At 41.9% G+C, this 16,013-nt stretch overlaps 1 protein-coding gene across 2 annotated transcripts in view; it reads right to left on the bottom strand.

The window, feature by feature from the left end:
* The window catches only part of NELL2 (neural EGFL like 2), a 228,732-nt gene that overhangs the window by 154,997 nt on the left and 57,722 nt on the right, over positions 1 to 16,013 (bottom strand). For both annotated transcript variants that reach the window (XM_061637833.1, XM_061637835.1), the window contains exon 9: positions 14,883 to 14,985. In XM_061637833.1, coding sequence (XP_061493817.1) covers positions 14,883 to 14,985 — 103 coding nt within the window. The remainder of the gene's footprint in view (positions 1 to 14,882; positions 14,986 to 16,013) is intronic.

The following is a 16,013-nucleotide window of genomic DNA, read 5'->3' as shown; positions in this document are numbered from 1 at the left end:
TTGGGTGGGAGGCTACATGTGCCTGCTATAGAATAAAAGGGTGGGGGAAACCCTGAAAACGAATACTGTTCAAAATGTTTCCCTTTTGGAGAGGAAAGGGGCTTCTGCTCTGTGCAGTGCTCACCCATCCAATCTCCTCTCCTCCCCCTCCCCCTCCCTCCCTCCTCCCCCCTCCCTGCCCCTCCCCCAGGTCAGTTTCACCTATCCTAAGCATGATTGCACAGGAGTAAATCCTACTGAACTCAAAAAGCATGCAAATGATCAAACCTGCCCTCCCCTCCTCCCCCTCCCTCTTTCCCCCTCCCTCCTTCTGCTTCCTCCCTCCTCCCCCTCCCTGCCCCTCTGCCAGGTCAATTTCACCTATCCTAAGCATGATTGCACAGGAGTAAATCCTACTGAACTCAAAAAGCATGCAAATGGTTGAACCTGCCCTCCTCTCCTCCTCCCTCCTCTCCCCTCCCTCTTGCCCCTTCCCTCCCCCTTCCTTCACCCCTCCCTTACCCTCACAATCCCTTCCTTCTGCCTACACAGGAAGTGGGTTGGACTGTGAAAGACCAACCAAAATTGTGTTTGCATTTTGACAAATTTGTAGGGCAGTACGACATCTTAGAAAGGAAGTCAGATCTCCTGCTCCCCTGGTGCATTCACTATAGCTGCCCAATTTCCCTGCTTTTTAAAGTTTGATAGAAATATCTGTGGGCTATAGGTACATTCTTAAACCACAAGTTTTTTTTGCCTATTAGTGAATGTATTCTTAAAGGCCTTAATTATGTAGGATGTAATACAAATGTACTGCCTTCAAGTTGATTCTGACTTATGGCGACCCTATTAACAGGGTTTTCATGAGGCTGAGAGGCAGTGACTGGCCCAAGGTCACCCAGTGAGCTTCATGGCTATGTGGGGATTCGAACCCTGGTCTCCCAGGTCCTAGTCCAACACCTTAACCACTACACCACACTGGCTCTCCTTATATGTCGGATGAATCACAGGCATTTATCATTGCCTATCTACTGAGAATCCAACAGTCCACTTACTTTGTTAATAGAAAAACAGATGCTGCAAAGAACTAGAAAAATATTTTTCTTAGATCATTATAACAAGCCTTTTACAGCCCCAAGAGAAAGCAATTATATTTGAGAAGCTAATTTGTTTTCCTAATCCTATCATTTATATGTATATTTAAACACAAAACTGTAATTGTCAATGATAGTTTTGAGCTAACATTCTCTATACACAAAAAGTTTTTGTGAGCTGGTATAGAAAATACTAGCAAATATTTACTTTTCTTCATGGTCCTTTTGGCTGCGTGGAAAGATTTTGCATGTGTGCAGTAGGTTTCTTCCCCCATACACACAACAAATCTTCATATGTTGTTATTTGTGGAACTCCAAATTTTTTCAGAGTTTTTGGGATGAAGTGAGACAGACACCTTCCAGCAGAGTGATCAGAAAAATCACTAAACTGATGTTTGTTTAGATACTAATATCTAAACATATGTCTTGAAAGTTCACCCAAATAATATAAAATTGTATGGGTAAATATCCCATGCCTCCCACAGAGTCATCTGCCACCAGCTACCCTGTTAGAAGGATTCTGATAGGGTCTTTTTATTGTTGCATTTTGAATGTACTTCTAAGCCACTTGGAAGTATTTGTATCCTTAAGAGTGTGTACAATAAAAAAAATCAGCAAGATGTTTGGGAAATGGCAGCCCAGACATGAGGGCTGTACACCTGATTTGTAAAATTCATGAACCAAATAAAGCTGATTTGGGCTGATTTGTATCCTATCCAGATTGGGTTGCAGCAACTACAAATCTCTACACAGCAGATTGGCAAATCCTGAATCAATCTGTAGAGATTTGTACAGATTTGCAGGTCAAAACAGTCTCTAATGAACCCAGACAGGGTGTCTCTGAAACAGAGCAAATGTTTGGTGGGGGTAGGGTGGCATGTGTTCAGCCTGTGTATATTATTTCCCAATCAATCCCAGTCCCATCCTTATTTACATATATTCTGTAAAAAAATGTTTGTATTTTTTATATATTTTATTCTATTCTCATTGCTACAAATTATAATTAAACTCATGCACATATTTAGCCACAGTTTTCTGAATTCAGTATTATCTTGTTTTTGATTATGTTGTTGTTAGCCAGCCAAACCTTGTGGGCATATTAGCCAGCATTTTGAGTTAAGAATAATAATTATTATTCCAAATTGCTAACCGTAGTGAGTATTAATATTAAACAGTATGTTTATTTTCCCCTCGCTCAATACTGCTGTTGGCAATCTGCCCCCTATATGTCAGGGTGTTTTTTTTTAACATTCTTGGAAAAAGCAAATTTTAAATGTGGCTAGCATGAAAACCCCTGGAGCTACCCACCTGAAATTTGGCAGGGGCTACTATGTCACCAAATGTCATGCCCCTATATGAAAAACAAAACCATTGTGTCCTTTTTAATTTTAAAACATTTTCAACTTCAAAGGTAGCTTGCATGACACCCCAGTGCTATTCACCTGCAATTTGATCGCTAATCCCCTATATATCAGCTACCATGTCTCCAAATTTCATGTCCTTAAGTCAAAAACATGAAAGTTACGGCTATTTTGGTTTTGCAATGTAAGTCAATGGGATTTCCAGAGATTTGCATTATCCGGATTGTGATCAGGATTTGGACTGGGTGGGTCCAAATCTGTCTGGCCTGGATTAGGGCTGATCTGTATTTATAAACTGGAGTCACAAAATCAGATTGGGAGCTCTATGCCCATCCCTACCAAATATTCTCTTCCATTTAGGCTTTCCTTTTTAGGATTCTGCTATTCAAAGATGTTTCCTTTATATACATACATACCTCTCTAAAAGTACTTATAATTCTAATTTTGTGTGATCTGATGAGTAATTTTCTACAGTACAAACACATATAGCAGTGTTAAATAAAAAAGCATGGCTGACTCATCTGCAAATGGCTTCATGAGTTTGAGAAATGACTATATAATAAAATTATGTCTATGATAGGTGCAGTTGTATAGTATTTATGTCATACATTCCAGTGTTTGTTTCTTAAAATATGTGTCTTTAATATAAATTAAAGAGAGAGTATAAAAATCAATATTAGTTATGTTAGGATGCTTCCAGTTGGAGGGAGTAGCAAGTGTCAGCTAGTGACAGTGGTCAACTATACACATGTAAAGGTACGATTATGTGTTCACTCCTTTAAAGCTTGTTATTCTTTTGTCACCACTGGCAGCTCTTTCTGCTCTGGATTATTCAGTCATAATGTCTACCTTTTTCAACCAGGCAGCAGCTTTAATTATATGAATTTCCGACACTAATATGAAGAAAAGTCTGTTTAGGAATAATGAAATGGCTGCATATTATCTTTTATTGGTGTTTGTTTTTAATAAATAAGATGAATGCAGAATGTTATATGCTCATTACTAACCAGTGAAGGCATCCTGAAACCCATCAACATATGAGGCTTTTCCCTACCCATAAAATAAACTGGTGATATTTTGTTACAAAATATACTCACTAACAGAGCAATTGTAATTGGGCTAGTAAGCCAGGAGCCAGACACACCAGTGCTTTTTATGCTGAGTTTAACTTACATCATCAGGGCTGCCCATAAGTTGGTGGATATAGATACACCAGGGCAACTAACAGAGCAATCCAACATGGAGGAGGCTGGTAGGAGTGGGGCCAGCAGAAGGGAAGGCAGCAGAAGGGGGCACCACATCCCACCACAGTTCAGGAGCTCTGGGGAGGGAAGTACTCTTGCTGCACAAGCAGGGCTTGGCAAAAGGAAACAAAATGCATGTTTCCTTCTGCCACCCTTTTTCCCGGCATAGTGTCTGCCAGGACTGTGGGTCACAGGGCAGTACTGACCAGGGTCATGATGCAGCATAAGTTCCCCTCCACCCCAACACACTCCTGGAACACCCCTTTCGGGGGGCCCTGTGCCACCCTTAGCTGCACTGGGCTCAGCAGTGCCTGGGTGGTGGCAGAGTACCCTGGCTGTGCCACAGGCACACATGTAGGGGATTTTGCTGATGCAGCCTGGCTGCACCAACACCCTTCCTCTTCCCCTGGACATACTCCACATCCTGATTCCCCTCTGCCTGGCATCATCACCAAGAGGATTGCACACAAACTTACACCAGTGCGAATCATTTACACTGGAGTGAAAATTATTTACACCAGAGAAATACACTTCACCTTAACTTCTCCCAGCTGCTGCGCCCAGGGGTTAAGACTTTAAGCTAACCTGCATTTAGAATATAACGTTAGAGCACTGCTAATATATCTTTTCCCAGTCAATGTGAAAACATTGTCTCTTAAATTTTCTTATGAGCTGGAAATAAAATTACAGTAATAATCTGCTGAAGGGAGTGTTGCATTCTGCAAGCTCCCTGGTGAGGGTGTAATGAAAAGGAAAAGAAAAGAGCTAAATTTCTAGACATAAATAAATTATATATTCTTTAAAAGGAGAAAGCAAATAAAAACCCTTTCATTTTCAGTATGATTATATTTCTAATTCTCTCCTGGCAAAATATTACAAATACTATGATCCTTTAAGTCCTTAAATAAGACAAATTTGATATATGTATGCTGTGTTATTTTAATGAATACAGATTTCCTTAAACATTCTATTTTATTATTCATTTCTTAGGTAGTCAAAGAGAATAACTCTAGGTTATTTAATTACCATAACTGATCTCTTCTTTTATATATAGTGATAGTTTCCCACACTGACAATGCCATTCATTGTAGATACCAGAACCACTCAAATGCAAGTACCTTAGAAATGAGTTGCATACTTCAGTACATTCAAACCAAAACAAATGCAAAATGAACTATTTTTTCCAATTCCTACCTGTTTCCCAAGAATACAAGGACTTAGCTGAAATAAAAGCACAAGCACAATCCTAACACCCTGTTGTTGCTCATGGCAGTGGCAGCAGGAGGTGATGGAGGGGAGGAGGCAGAGTGGGCCCAATCCCTGCACCAACTCCAGGCTGGCACAGCAAATTGGGCCCAGTGCTGATTGTAAAACTGGCTCAGGACCCATTGAACCCCAGGCTGCTCAGCTCCACTCTCCGAATGACTCTTTTGGGGCTTTCCCCTGGACTCTGCTAACAGGGATATAACCAGAGGGCCTTCCGCCTGCCCATATGTTCAGCAGGTGGACAAGAGAGGTCTGTCCCAATGGAGTGATGCTTGTGTCACTCTGTTAGTGGTAGCTAGCAGGAGGGAGGTCAGCTGAGCAAGCAGAAGCAAGCGGAGGAACACATCTGCTCAGGGGGGTTGGGATTGCAGTCATTGGTTTGTGACAACTACTTCCCAGTCACAAATACCCCCTTTCTAGGGAAGGTGATCGAGAGGGTTATGGTGCAGCAACTGCAAGTACTCTTGGATGAAACAGATTGTCTTGACCCATTCCAATCTGGGTTCAGGCCTGGTTATGGGACTCATTCGGCCTTGGTCACCCTGATGGATGACCTTTATCGGGAGAAGGAGAGGGGGAGTGAGACCCTGTTATTCTTACTTGATCTCTCAGCAGCTTTTGATACTATTGACCATGGTATCTTTCTGGGCCGACTTGGTGAGATGGGTATCAGTGGTTCCGATCCTACCTCCAGGATCATTTTCAAAGAATAGCATTGGGTGATTATCTTTTGCCCTTCTGGTAGTTGTGCTGTGGGGTGCCGCAGGGTACCATCTTGTTTCCGATGCTGTTTAACATCTATATGAAGACCGTGAGAATGGTCACCAGGAGATTTGGGGTGAGGTGTCAGCAGTACGCTGATGATACCCAGCTCTATTTCTCTGGAACATCTAAATCAGGAGAGGCTGTGCAAGCACTGGTGCCTGGACTTGGTGGTGGGCTGGATGAAGGCCAATAAACTGACTCTGAACCCTAGCAAGATGGAGGAGCTGTGGGCTGATGGTTCCCGAGTTCGGATAATTGGTGAGTTGCCTGCTTTGGATAGGGTCATACTCCCTCTGAAAGATTACTCTAATGTGCTCTATGTGGGGCTGCCCTTGAGGTTGGTGTGGAAGCTGCAGCTGGTGCAAAATGTGACGGTGCGACTGCTCACTGGGGCAGGGAATCACCAACATGTCACCCTGCTGCTGAAAGAATTGCACTGGCTGCCCATTAGCTACTGGACTAAGTTGAAGGTTCTGGTTTTGGTGTACAAAGCCCTATACAGCTTGGGACCAGGACACCTGAACGATCGTCTTACTCCTTATATATCCAGTTGATCATGGCGCTCTGCAGGTGAGGGCCTCCTGCAGATACCATCTCATCAGCAGGTCTGTTCCGCACAACATAGAAAATAGACCTTTCATGTCGTGGCACCTACCCTTTGGAATTCCCTTTTAAGTAGAGATCTTACCCCAGTCTGTGTGTGTGTTGGAATTGCTTTTTAAGTTTTTAAATATTTTTTTAAAAAAGATGTTTTTAAAGATGTTTTGTTTTAATATGTTTTTAGAATGTTTTGTTTTTATATAAAGTCTGTTTTTATGATGTTTTAGAGTGTTTTTAGTGTTTTAGTTTGCTGCCCTGGGCTCCTACCAGGAGGAAGGTAAGATATTATCATCATCATCATCATCATCATTAACAACAACAACAACAACAAACATAATTTTCCTTTATATTGGTTTTCCTTTAAATTGGTTCAGAAGATGGACCCATTTTGTATCTAATTTGGATATGGCAACAGTCTTTCATGTCCTTGGGTATAGAGCACTGCATGGTACTTTATGTCAGCATGTCTACAAACAATATTGGAACTTTCAGCTAGTTCATCTTCACTTTATGTTGGCTTAACATAGCTACTATCAGGGCATTTTCCAGCACAATTCAGTGTGCTGGATGTTACCTGAAAAAAACCTAGACACATGAAATATCATCTCCTCTTGTATGTCCCATACTTGAGGTCCTTATTCACAGTATGCACAGTACAGTAATATCTGTCATTTTAAAAAGGCGAAGAAAAACACAATCCTATAAAAAAACCCAATGTGTACAGGTGACATAATGCAACAGTTACATTTATTCAGTTATATTCTTAGGCTCCAAGTCAGAATCAGCCTCAGTTCTCCAGAAGGATTTTCAGAGATCCCTCTCTGCATTTGTATCTTGTGCTGCTATAATGGCATAATAGCATAATGGAGAAGGCAGGCTGACACATTTCAGCACTGGTGGATGGCTACTGATAGAAAAGCAGCTGCCTGTTTTAAATGTTCTCTCACCTTTCAGTTTGAGCTGGAGGAGGTTGTTTGGTTGAAAAAGTTATACTATTGCTGAACATGAAAGTATCATTTTGCTATTATAGGTTAACACAGCAGTTGAAACCTCTGGCATGCAACCCTAATTAGGCCCACTAGGCCTCCCTATTTGGCCTGCACAGCTTTGGCCAAGCCAAGCCATGACCACCTGCCCTACACCTGATGTCATATATGATGTCATATGTAGGGAAAGTCCTTGTAAGTCAGGTTTCAAAGTACCCCACCCACCTGTCATACTTGGCCCATGGGAGGTGGGGAAGATAAGGTGGAGCAGATAGCTTTGGCTAGGTAACACCGAAGTGAGGCATAGTCGGAGATGAATGGCATGTGGTAAGCTTGTAGCACTCCCTACATTTCGAGGATACCTGCTATCCCTACATGGTCATGGAGATCCTCTGAAAATCCTCTCCTGTAAATATAATCCTTGTGCTGTCAGAACCTTTCGGGCACATTTACTTATTATGCTCATAGGTAGCCCCCCAAGTTATTGAAAGCCAATTTGAGACTAAGCTTTGCTTCATTGTTGAAACAATGCAAGACTTGTTGCTGTTTAGAGTTGCTTTAGCAGTCAAAGTTATGAAGATTTTGATAATTACATCCATGATTACTTATTTTATTGTAATACTATTTTGAAATTTTATTCTGCCATTTAATATGATGTATTGGTCTATTTCCTGTGAACCACAGAGCCACTTACTATGTAAATGTCATAAGTAAAATAACATCTTTTAAAAATCTGGGCTCCACAAGCATTTGGATTCCTATGCATAAAGAAAGCGGGGTGAGAGGGAGAACAGTAGTTACTCATATGTTATCTTGGTTGCCAGGATTCGGGTTATCTATATGGTCATACTGGTTCTTATGCTAGTCAAACTTACAGTATTTTAAATTTTCACATAGCTGTGAGTACAGTATAATTTTTCTGCCATATGCTAACTTCACTGTCAAAATGCAAATTGTTTTCTGAGGGCAAAAGTAGGTTTAGCACACATTTGGAAACAGTGTTCATAAATAATTAAGCAACAGATTTTAGGCAATTTAGCTAGGGCATCACACCGGGGAGCTTATTTGACAACAATGGGACCAAATCCACTTAAAACCAAGTACTCTGGATTTAATCAACTGACTATGTAAATATAAACATTGTAGAGGTTATATCCATTCTTTTTTGATGAAGTCAGAGTTAAAGCCACACTCACGTCACAGTTTATTTTGTAGTTTAGGCTGCAATCCTGTACATGTTTACCTGACAGTAAACATCTATAGGACTGCACTGTCATCTGCTATTTCCATTTAATCTATTAAGAGGACTGATTTTATCTTCACACAGGAGGAACTTCTGCAGATTAGAAAGCTTGTCAGTTTTATTGCTATTTTTTGTGGCTTTTCCTCAGCAATTGGGTAATACACAATTAGCACTGAAAATTCCTGAACCACTGGTAGGATGTGGAAACCATTGCTGAAGCAAGCAGGGGAAGAAGAAATATTGTTTTTCCCCAGGGAAAAACTGCTTACGTGTGCAGGGTATCAGAGAAATTTTAATATGTTTTCTGTGGATAAATCATCATTCTGGGGTAGAAAAGCAGAAAACTCCGCAAAAATAAAGAAACATGCCCTGCACATTTGTTTTTTGTTTTTTTAGAATTCATGAACGACTTACTTAATTTTTTCTGCAACAGAATATTTAGTATGACTTCATATTTTTCAAAGGCCTTGTCACTGTCTTTCCACCCACTTATCCAATTGCTGTTATACCTTGTTTTAATTTATATGGACATTTCCTTGAGTGCTCTATTCCACTTCAATAGCCTCCATTACCAGATTATGTTATGACTTTCTCAAATACATCATTATTTGTTGTAAAGTATTGATCAAAGAACTGTAGCTCAGCAAAGTCTGAACTGTTGGGTGTCAAATGGGGAAATAATTAAGAAGAAGAAGCATCTTATTTTGACACGAAGAAGGCAGATTATATTATCAGTCATTTTGCTGCATTGCCAAACAAAAAATCTCACTACAAACCTCAGTAGATTCACACTCCCACGAGAGCCTGAAATACACTGAGAAGGAAGAGAAATCTAGCACTGCCATTGTCTCTAGCAGCCTTTTAAAAGGAAATCTCACGTCCAAATCTATTGCACTTTCTGCCAAACTATATAAATACTGATGTAAAATACAAATGGATTTGCATAATATCTTTTGCTCTAAATTCTTCATCTGATGTTAACCTATAATTTACAGACTTTATCATTTCTGCTTTATAAAATGCAATGTTACAGTGATGTGGAAACAAAGTACTGATTTACGTTACTGAGATAATCACATCACAGCTCACCAACATTGTCAGTATTTTAACAATGATTTCCATTGATCACTTGTATGTCCTTTCCAGTAGTGTTCTGAGTACTGTCTTAAGTACTGTCTTAAGCAAAGTTATTTGTATTTGTGCCAGTTTAGCCCACCTAAGTCTAATATAGTTAAACAGTCTTAAATCAAAAGGCACAATATAGCCAAAGTGAAGTCTCCTTGGTTCAAATGCAACTTATCAGTGCCAACCCAATGTATTTTGTGTTCTGTGTATTGAGGAGTAGGGGTGGGTTTTGGCTACAAAATTATAGTAGCAATGTCTGATTCAGATAATTGATCACGATTTTCTTTTCAGTCTTGATACCTGCTCTTGAACTTCTTTATATCCCTCTTTTGCAGGATGTACAGATTTACAGGGTAGAGACACATTATTGTTGTATTGGTTCCAGTGCAACTCCATCTCTCTTTTCTGAAAATGGGGGCACATGATGCTAGTCAAACTCTGTTCCTTTTTATTCTAAAACCTGGCAGATCAGCTCGAATGTGACTTTTTTTTAATTCAGCTTCAGACAGATTTCGCAACTGATTGGTAGATCAACCCATTGCCCCTCTAGGTGTGGCCAGTGGAAATACTTTGCTGTAGACTCAGGCAGAAACAGTGACTGGCCCAACATTTTGCTGTGGGCAGTCCTGAAAGGTCTGAAGTCCGTGGGGAAGGGAAGTATGTGCAGCCCAGGGCGGAGTTGCTTCAAAACACAGCCAGAAAAACCATTCTCACTGCTTTTGTGCCCACAGCCATAGTCTGGTCATCAAGACTCTTTATGGATGAGGCAATGTACTTTGACAACAGAGAAATTTGAAAAACAAACTGTCCTAATAGAAACATCTCTTCCACTTTTAATTTCTAACCACAAAATGTCAGGGTCTACTCTTTGTTTTGTAATAAAACATTACTACAACTGATGCCTTTTTATGAACTAGACCTTTGTTTCTTGTATTAAAGCCTTCTTTAGTGGTTTGAAACCTGTTATTCAAAATGTTTCTTTAGAAGAAATGAAGCATACAGCTACTTCTCACAGGAAGGCAATGCAAACATATGCCTGCTGAGTCTTCTAACCTTAAACCAGTCAACTTCCAGCAGCTTCCAGAAAAGCATCTAATTCCACCCGGATCTTTCCAATTACTCTGCCATCCTCAGCCTCTCTCTAGCTGATATTTTATTTGGCTCACATATATACCTTATTCAGTGAGGTTGGCTCCCACTGTACATAATCCTATCTACCTAGATTGCCCGTTCTCTTAGCTAGCTCACCTGCTAAAGCAGAAAGATTAAGTAGCTTGGCCCCAAAGTAAATATTAGCTCCAAGGTTCTTCTCTGATAGTGAGGGTTGCTGTTCCGTGCCACATGGTGCATAGATACCTAAAAGTCCATCTCACAAAACCCACTGAAATTAATGGACATGACTAACTTAGGTCCATTCATTTTAATGGGTCTACACTAGTTAGAACTTACATTGGATACAACCCGTGTGTCAGTATTCACTGCATCCATTCACATGTTTAGCAGACTTACCAAGATATTTAATGAAAATGACAAACAATATCACTTTGTTCGCTGGTGATATCTGCCTGCAGGGAAGAGTGTTTGGGGGCTGACTGCAGGATGGGAAATTGTTTGATTGCTGGCTGAGTGGATACAGCTGGGGTGTGGTCCATAGCCTGCCTTGCTATAAGGACAGGCTCTACCATGGGGGATCACCCCTTTGGGCTGCTATTTCAGGGAGCTCCTGGAGCAGGGGTGCCCCCTATGTCAGTCAGGATATGGAACTGTAGGCCAGACACTGTGGGTGACAGTCGTGTGACTCTTATCCAGGGTAAGAGCCCGGGGGGGGAGTTTAGTTCAGTGGTGTTCCTCCCGAGTGAGAGACAGGGGGAAGAGTGTTGGAGTAACACTACTATCTTCTGTCTGGCAGTGTGGGATGTGCCTACTACTGGGCATTAATTTATTATCTGTGGCCCTAATCTCTCAGTTGTATGTTGTGTCAGTTGATGGTGCTACAATTACTATGATGTGTCTGGGTGAGCAGCAAGCAGGAAGTTGCAAAGATGCTGCCCCAGTTTCAGTGGCGGTGGTGGGCAGGGGAAGAAATGGGGGGGCTGACAACCATCTGGTGGTGCTGTCATGGAATGCCAGGTTAAGACCATACTCATCCATGAACGGGCTGATTTGGTGGGTATCACTGAGACTTGGATGGGTGCGCCTGACCTAACTCAGCTATGCCTATCTGAGTATTTGGTGCAGCACCAGGCTAGACTAGGGGGGTGTTGCTATTGTCCATAGAAGGACCATCTCCTTCACCAGAAAACCTCTTGATCTTAGGATGGGCTTAGAGGGCCTGCACCTGATGAGACAGACTAGAGATTCTGCTGGTCTATCAGCCACTCTATTGCGCAGTGGCATCCCTGACTGAGCTGGCCAAAGTGGTCTCTGGGGTGGAGTTGGAGAACCCCAGGATAATAGTTCTGGGTGACTTCAACATCCACACAGAGGCTACTGGTGGACCAGCACAGGACTTCATGGCATCCATGACAACCATAAGGCTCTCTCAAATGGTCATTGATCCAACACATCTGGCAGTGCATATCCTTGATGTAGTCTTTACCCCAAGTGATATGAGGGATGGACTGAAGGTAGGGGGCATGCAATGCACACTCTTGTCATGGTCAGACTATTACTTGGTAAAGTTTGGACTGGTAGCAGCAATTCCCCCTTGTAAGGGTGGTGGACTCATTCAGATGGCTTACCCTAGGAGACTGACAGAACCTGATGGGTCCTTGAATGCTCTGGGGGATTTTCCAACAGAGAGAGCTGGCAAACCTGTTGAAGCCCTGGTCTCACTATGGAATGGCAAGATGAAGTGTGTAGTTCACATGATCGTTCCTGAGCATCTTCTCTGGCATTGTGAAGCCTGAGTGGCTCCTTGGTATTCTGGGGAGCTTCGGGCTATGAAACAAGTTGGATGAAGACTAGAGTACAAGTTCTCACTCCGAAACCAACTGAACATTGGTTAGTGCACACAGACATGCCTACCATGTGGCAGTGTGGGCTGCAGAGAAGGCTCATGTTGCAGCTTGCATTGCACTGTCAAGTGGCTGGCCAGCAGAGTTGGTCTAGAGGTTGCTGACTCCCTCTGTGGAAAAGGGAACTCTGGAGCATTTGAGGACCCGCTGTAACCAGCTGGCTTTATCTGAGGATAAAGTCAGACGACTTTGGAGTGAACTTGATTCCATTGTTGTTTATTTTATTTATTTATTTATTTATTGTATTGATATACCTCCTCATAGCTGGAGGTCTCTGGGCGGTTTACAGTAACTGTTGCAGTTTCAGATGAAGTACCCAATGATGGAGTCACTGATGTGTTGTGGGATTGTTTTCATATTATGCAGTCAGCTGATATGAACAAGGTACACATCCAACCTCTTGACCCCTGTCCCTCCTACTTAATCTATTTAATCTAGCAGAGGGAGTTCGGCTGTTTGGGTCCAGAGTGTGGTTAACATTTCATTGTGTAAGAAGGTGGTCCCTGCTGCCTTAAAAAGGGCAGTGATACAGCCACTCCTCAAGAAACTAGTCCTGGACCCCTTGAATTGGAATAACTATTGACCAGTTGCTAATACCCCTTCTTGTGGAAGGTAGGTAGTGGAGAGAGTTGTGGAGGGGCAGCTGCAAGCATTCTTGGTTATGGATTATTTAGATCTGTTCCAATCTGGGTTCATGCCTGGTCATGGGACTGAGTTACCCTTGGTCACTCTGATGGATGATCTTTCCAAAGATCTGGATGGAAGAAGTGCAACCTTGCTACTGCTTCTCAATCTCTCTACAGCTTTCAGTACCGTTGACCACAGTATCCTCTTGGACTGGCTCCACTGAATGGGAATTGGGAGCACCGTATTAGGGTAGTTCCAGTTCTACCTATAGGACTGGATCCACAGAGCAGCACTGAAAGTGCTTTTTGGCTCCCTGGTACTCATGCTATGGGGGCTGCAGTGCACTATTTTATCCTCAGTGCTATTTAATATCTATATGAAGATGCTGAGAACAGTCATTAGGAGTTTGGGGGCAAGGTGCCATCAGTACACTGATGACACTTAGCTCTATTTCTTCATAACATCTGAATCAGGAGATACTGGTGTCTGGACACAGTGGTGGAATGGATGAGGGAAAATAAACTGGGTTTGAATCCTGGCAAAATTGAGGCACTGTGGGTGAGTGATTCCCAGGAAATTGGTCAATTGCCTGCCCTGGATGGGTTGCACTCCCTCTGAAGGAATAGCTACACAATCTGGGGGTGCTTCTGGACCCACCTCTGTCACTGAAGGCCCAGGTAGCCTCAGTGGCTAGAAGTGCCTTTTGTCAGCTGCACCTGGTACAACAGCTACAACCATTCCTGAACTGGGAGAGCTTGAACACAGTAGTTCATGCATTGGTAACTTCAATACTAGGGCTTTTCTTGCACTTGACCTGGAGAATACAGTTAGGGCAGAATGCTGCAGAAAGGTTGCTGACAGGAGAAAAACCCTGTTAACATATAACACCTCTGGCTCAGAGTTCTGCACTGGTTGCTGATTTGTTACCGGAGCAAGTTCAAGATGTTACTGTAGGTATATAAAGCCCTTAACAGATTCAGACTAGTTTACCTGCGGGCCACCTTACCCCATATGTGCGCCCTCAATCCACATGTGTAAGAAATCACTCTTTTAATGTGGCAGCACCTACACTTGGGAACTCCTTGTCTATTAACATCAGGACAGGTGCCTTTGCTGTATTATTTTTGGCATCTGCTTAAAACATTTATATTTAGGCTAGTGTGGTGTAGTGATTAAGGTGTTGGACTATGACCTGGGAGACCAGGGTTCAAATCCCCACATAGCCATGAAGCTCACTGGGTGACCTTGGGCCAGTCACTGCCTCTCAGCCTCATGAAAACCCTGTTCACAGGGTCACCGTAAGTCGGAATAGACTTGAAGGCAGTACATTTACATTTTTATTCAGACACATCAATGGTGATGTATTTTAATCAAAACAGTAGTAGACTAAAAGGAGATTGTTTTTAAAATTATTTTGCTCATTTTTAACAGTTTGTATTGATAATTTTAATTATTTTTGTAAACCCCTTAGAGGGCTTTTTTTTTAAATCGTGGTATACAAATTTTGTTAAATAAATAAATTGTTAAATAAAAAATGCTGAACAATAACAAAATCTAGAAAAAACAACCACTTACGTTGGCATTCCTTGCAGCACTTGTCATCAATATATGCAGGAGCAGAATTAAGAGGGCAATCAGAAAGTGGACAGATCAGTGCTTCACACTGAATAGTACCATTCTAGAAACAATAAAAAGTTATTTTAAAATAATTTACAGAATATGGGCAGATAAATAGCTATTTTAAGTTACGGGTTTCTTTAAAAAGATAATATCTCATACAAAGAAGACATACACCAGTTTTCTCCTCTCAGTTGTGAAGGTGTAATCTATATACTATATATGCATATCTATGTAGATGTCTGATATGCACATAGTAGGTTCTTTATATAGTGACAGTAATGCTATGTTGGTTGAAAAACTTATCATAAAAACATAAGAACATAAGAAGAGCCTGCTGGATCAGGCCAGTGGCCCATCTAGTCCAGCATCCTGTTCTCACAGTGGCCAACCAGGTGCCTGGGGGAAGCCCGCAAGCAGGACCCGAGTGCAAGAACATTCTCCCCTCCTGAGGCTTCCGGCAACTGGTTTTCAGAAGCATGCTGCCTCTGACTAGGGTGGCACAGCACAGCCATCACGGCTAGTAGCCATTGATAGCCCTGTCCTCCATGAACTTGTCTAATCTTCTTTTAAAGCCATCCAAGCTGGTGGCCATTACTGCATCTTGTGGGAGCAAATGCCATAGTTTAACTATGCGCTGAGTAAAGAAGTACTTCCTTTTGTCTGTCCTGAATCTTCCAACATTCAGCTTCTTGGAATGTCCACGAGTTCTAGTATTATGAGAGAGGGAGAAGAACTTTTCTCTATCCACTTTCTCAATGCCATGCATAATTTTATACACTTCTATCATGTCTCCTCTGACCCGCCTTTTCTCTAAACTAAAAAGCCCCAAATGCTGCAACCTTTCCTCATAAGGGAGTCGCTCCATCCCCTTGATCATTCTGGTTGCCCTCTTCTGAACCTTTTCCAACTCTATAATATCCTTTTTGAGATGAGGCGACCAGAACTGTACACAGTATTCCAAATGCGGCCGCACCATAGATTTATACAACAGCATTATGATATTGGCTGTTTTCTTTTCAATACCTTTCCTAATTATCGCTAGCATGGAATTTGCCTTTTTCACAGCTGCCGCACACTGGGTCGACA

Source organism: Rhineura floridana, chromosome 8 (genome assembly GCF_030035675.1).
Source record: "Rhineura floridana isolate rRhiFlo1 chromosome 8, rRhiFlo1.hap2, whole genome shotgun sequence".
NCBI lineage: Eukaryota > Metazoa > Chordata > Lepidosauria > Squamata > Rhineuridae > Rhineura > Rhineura floridana.
This window is presented reverse-complemented; position numbering and strand designations above follow the sequence as displayed.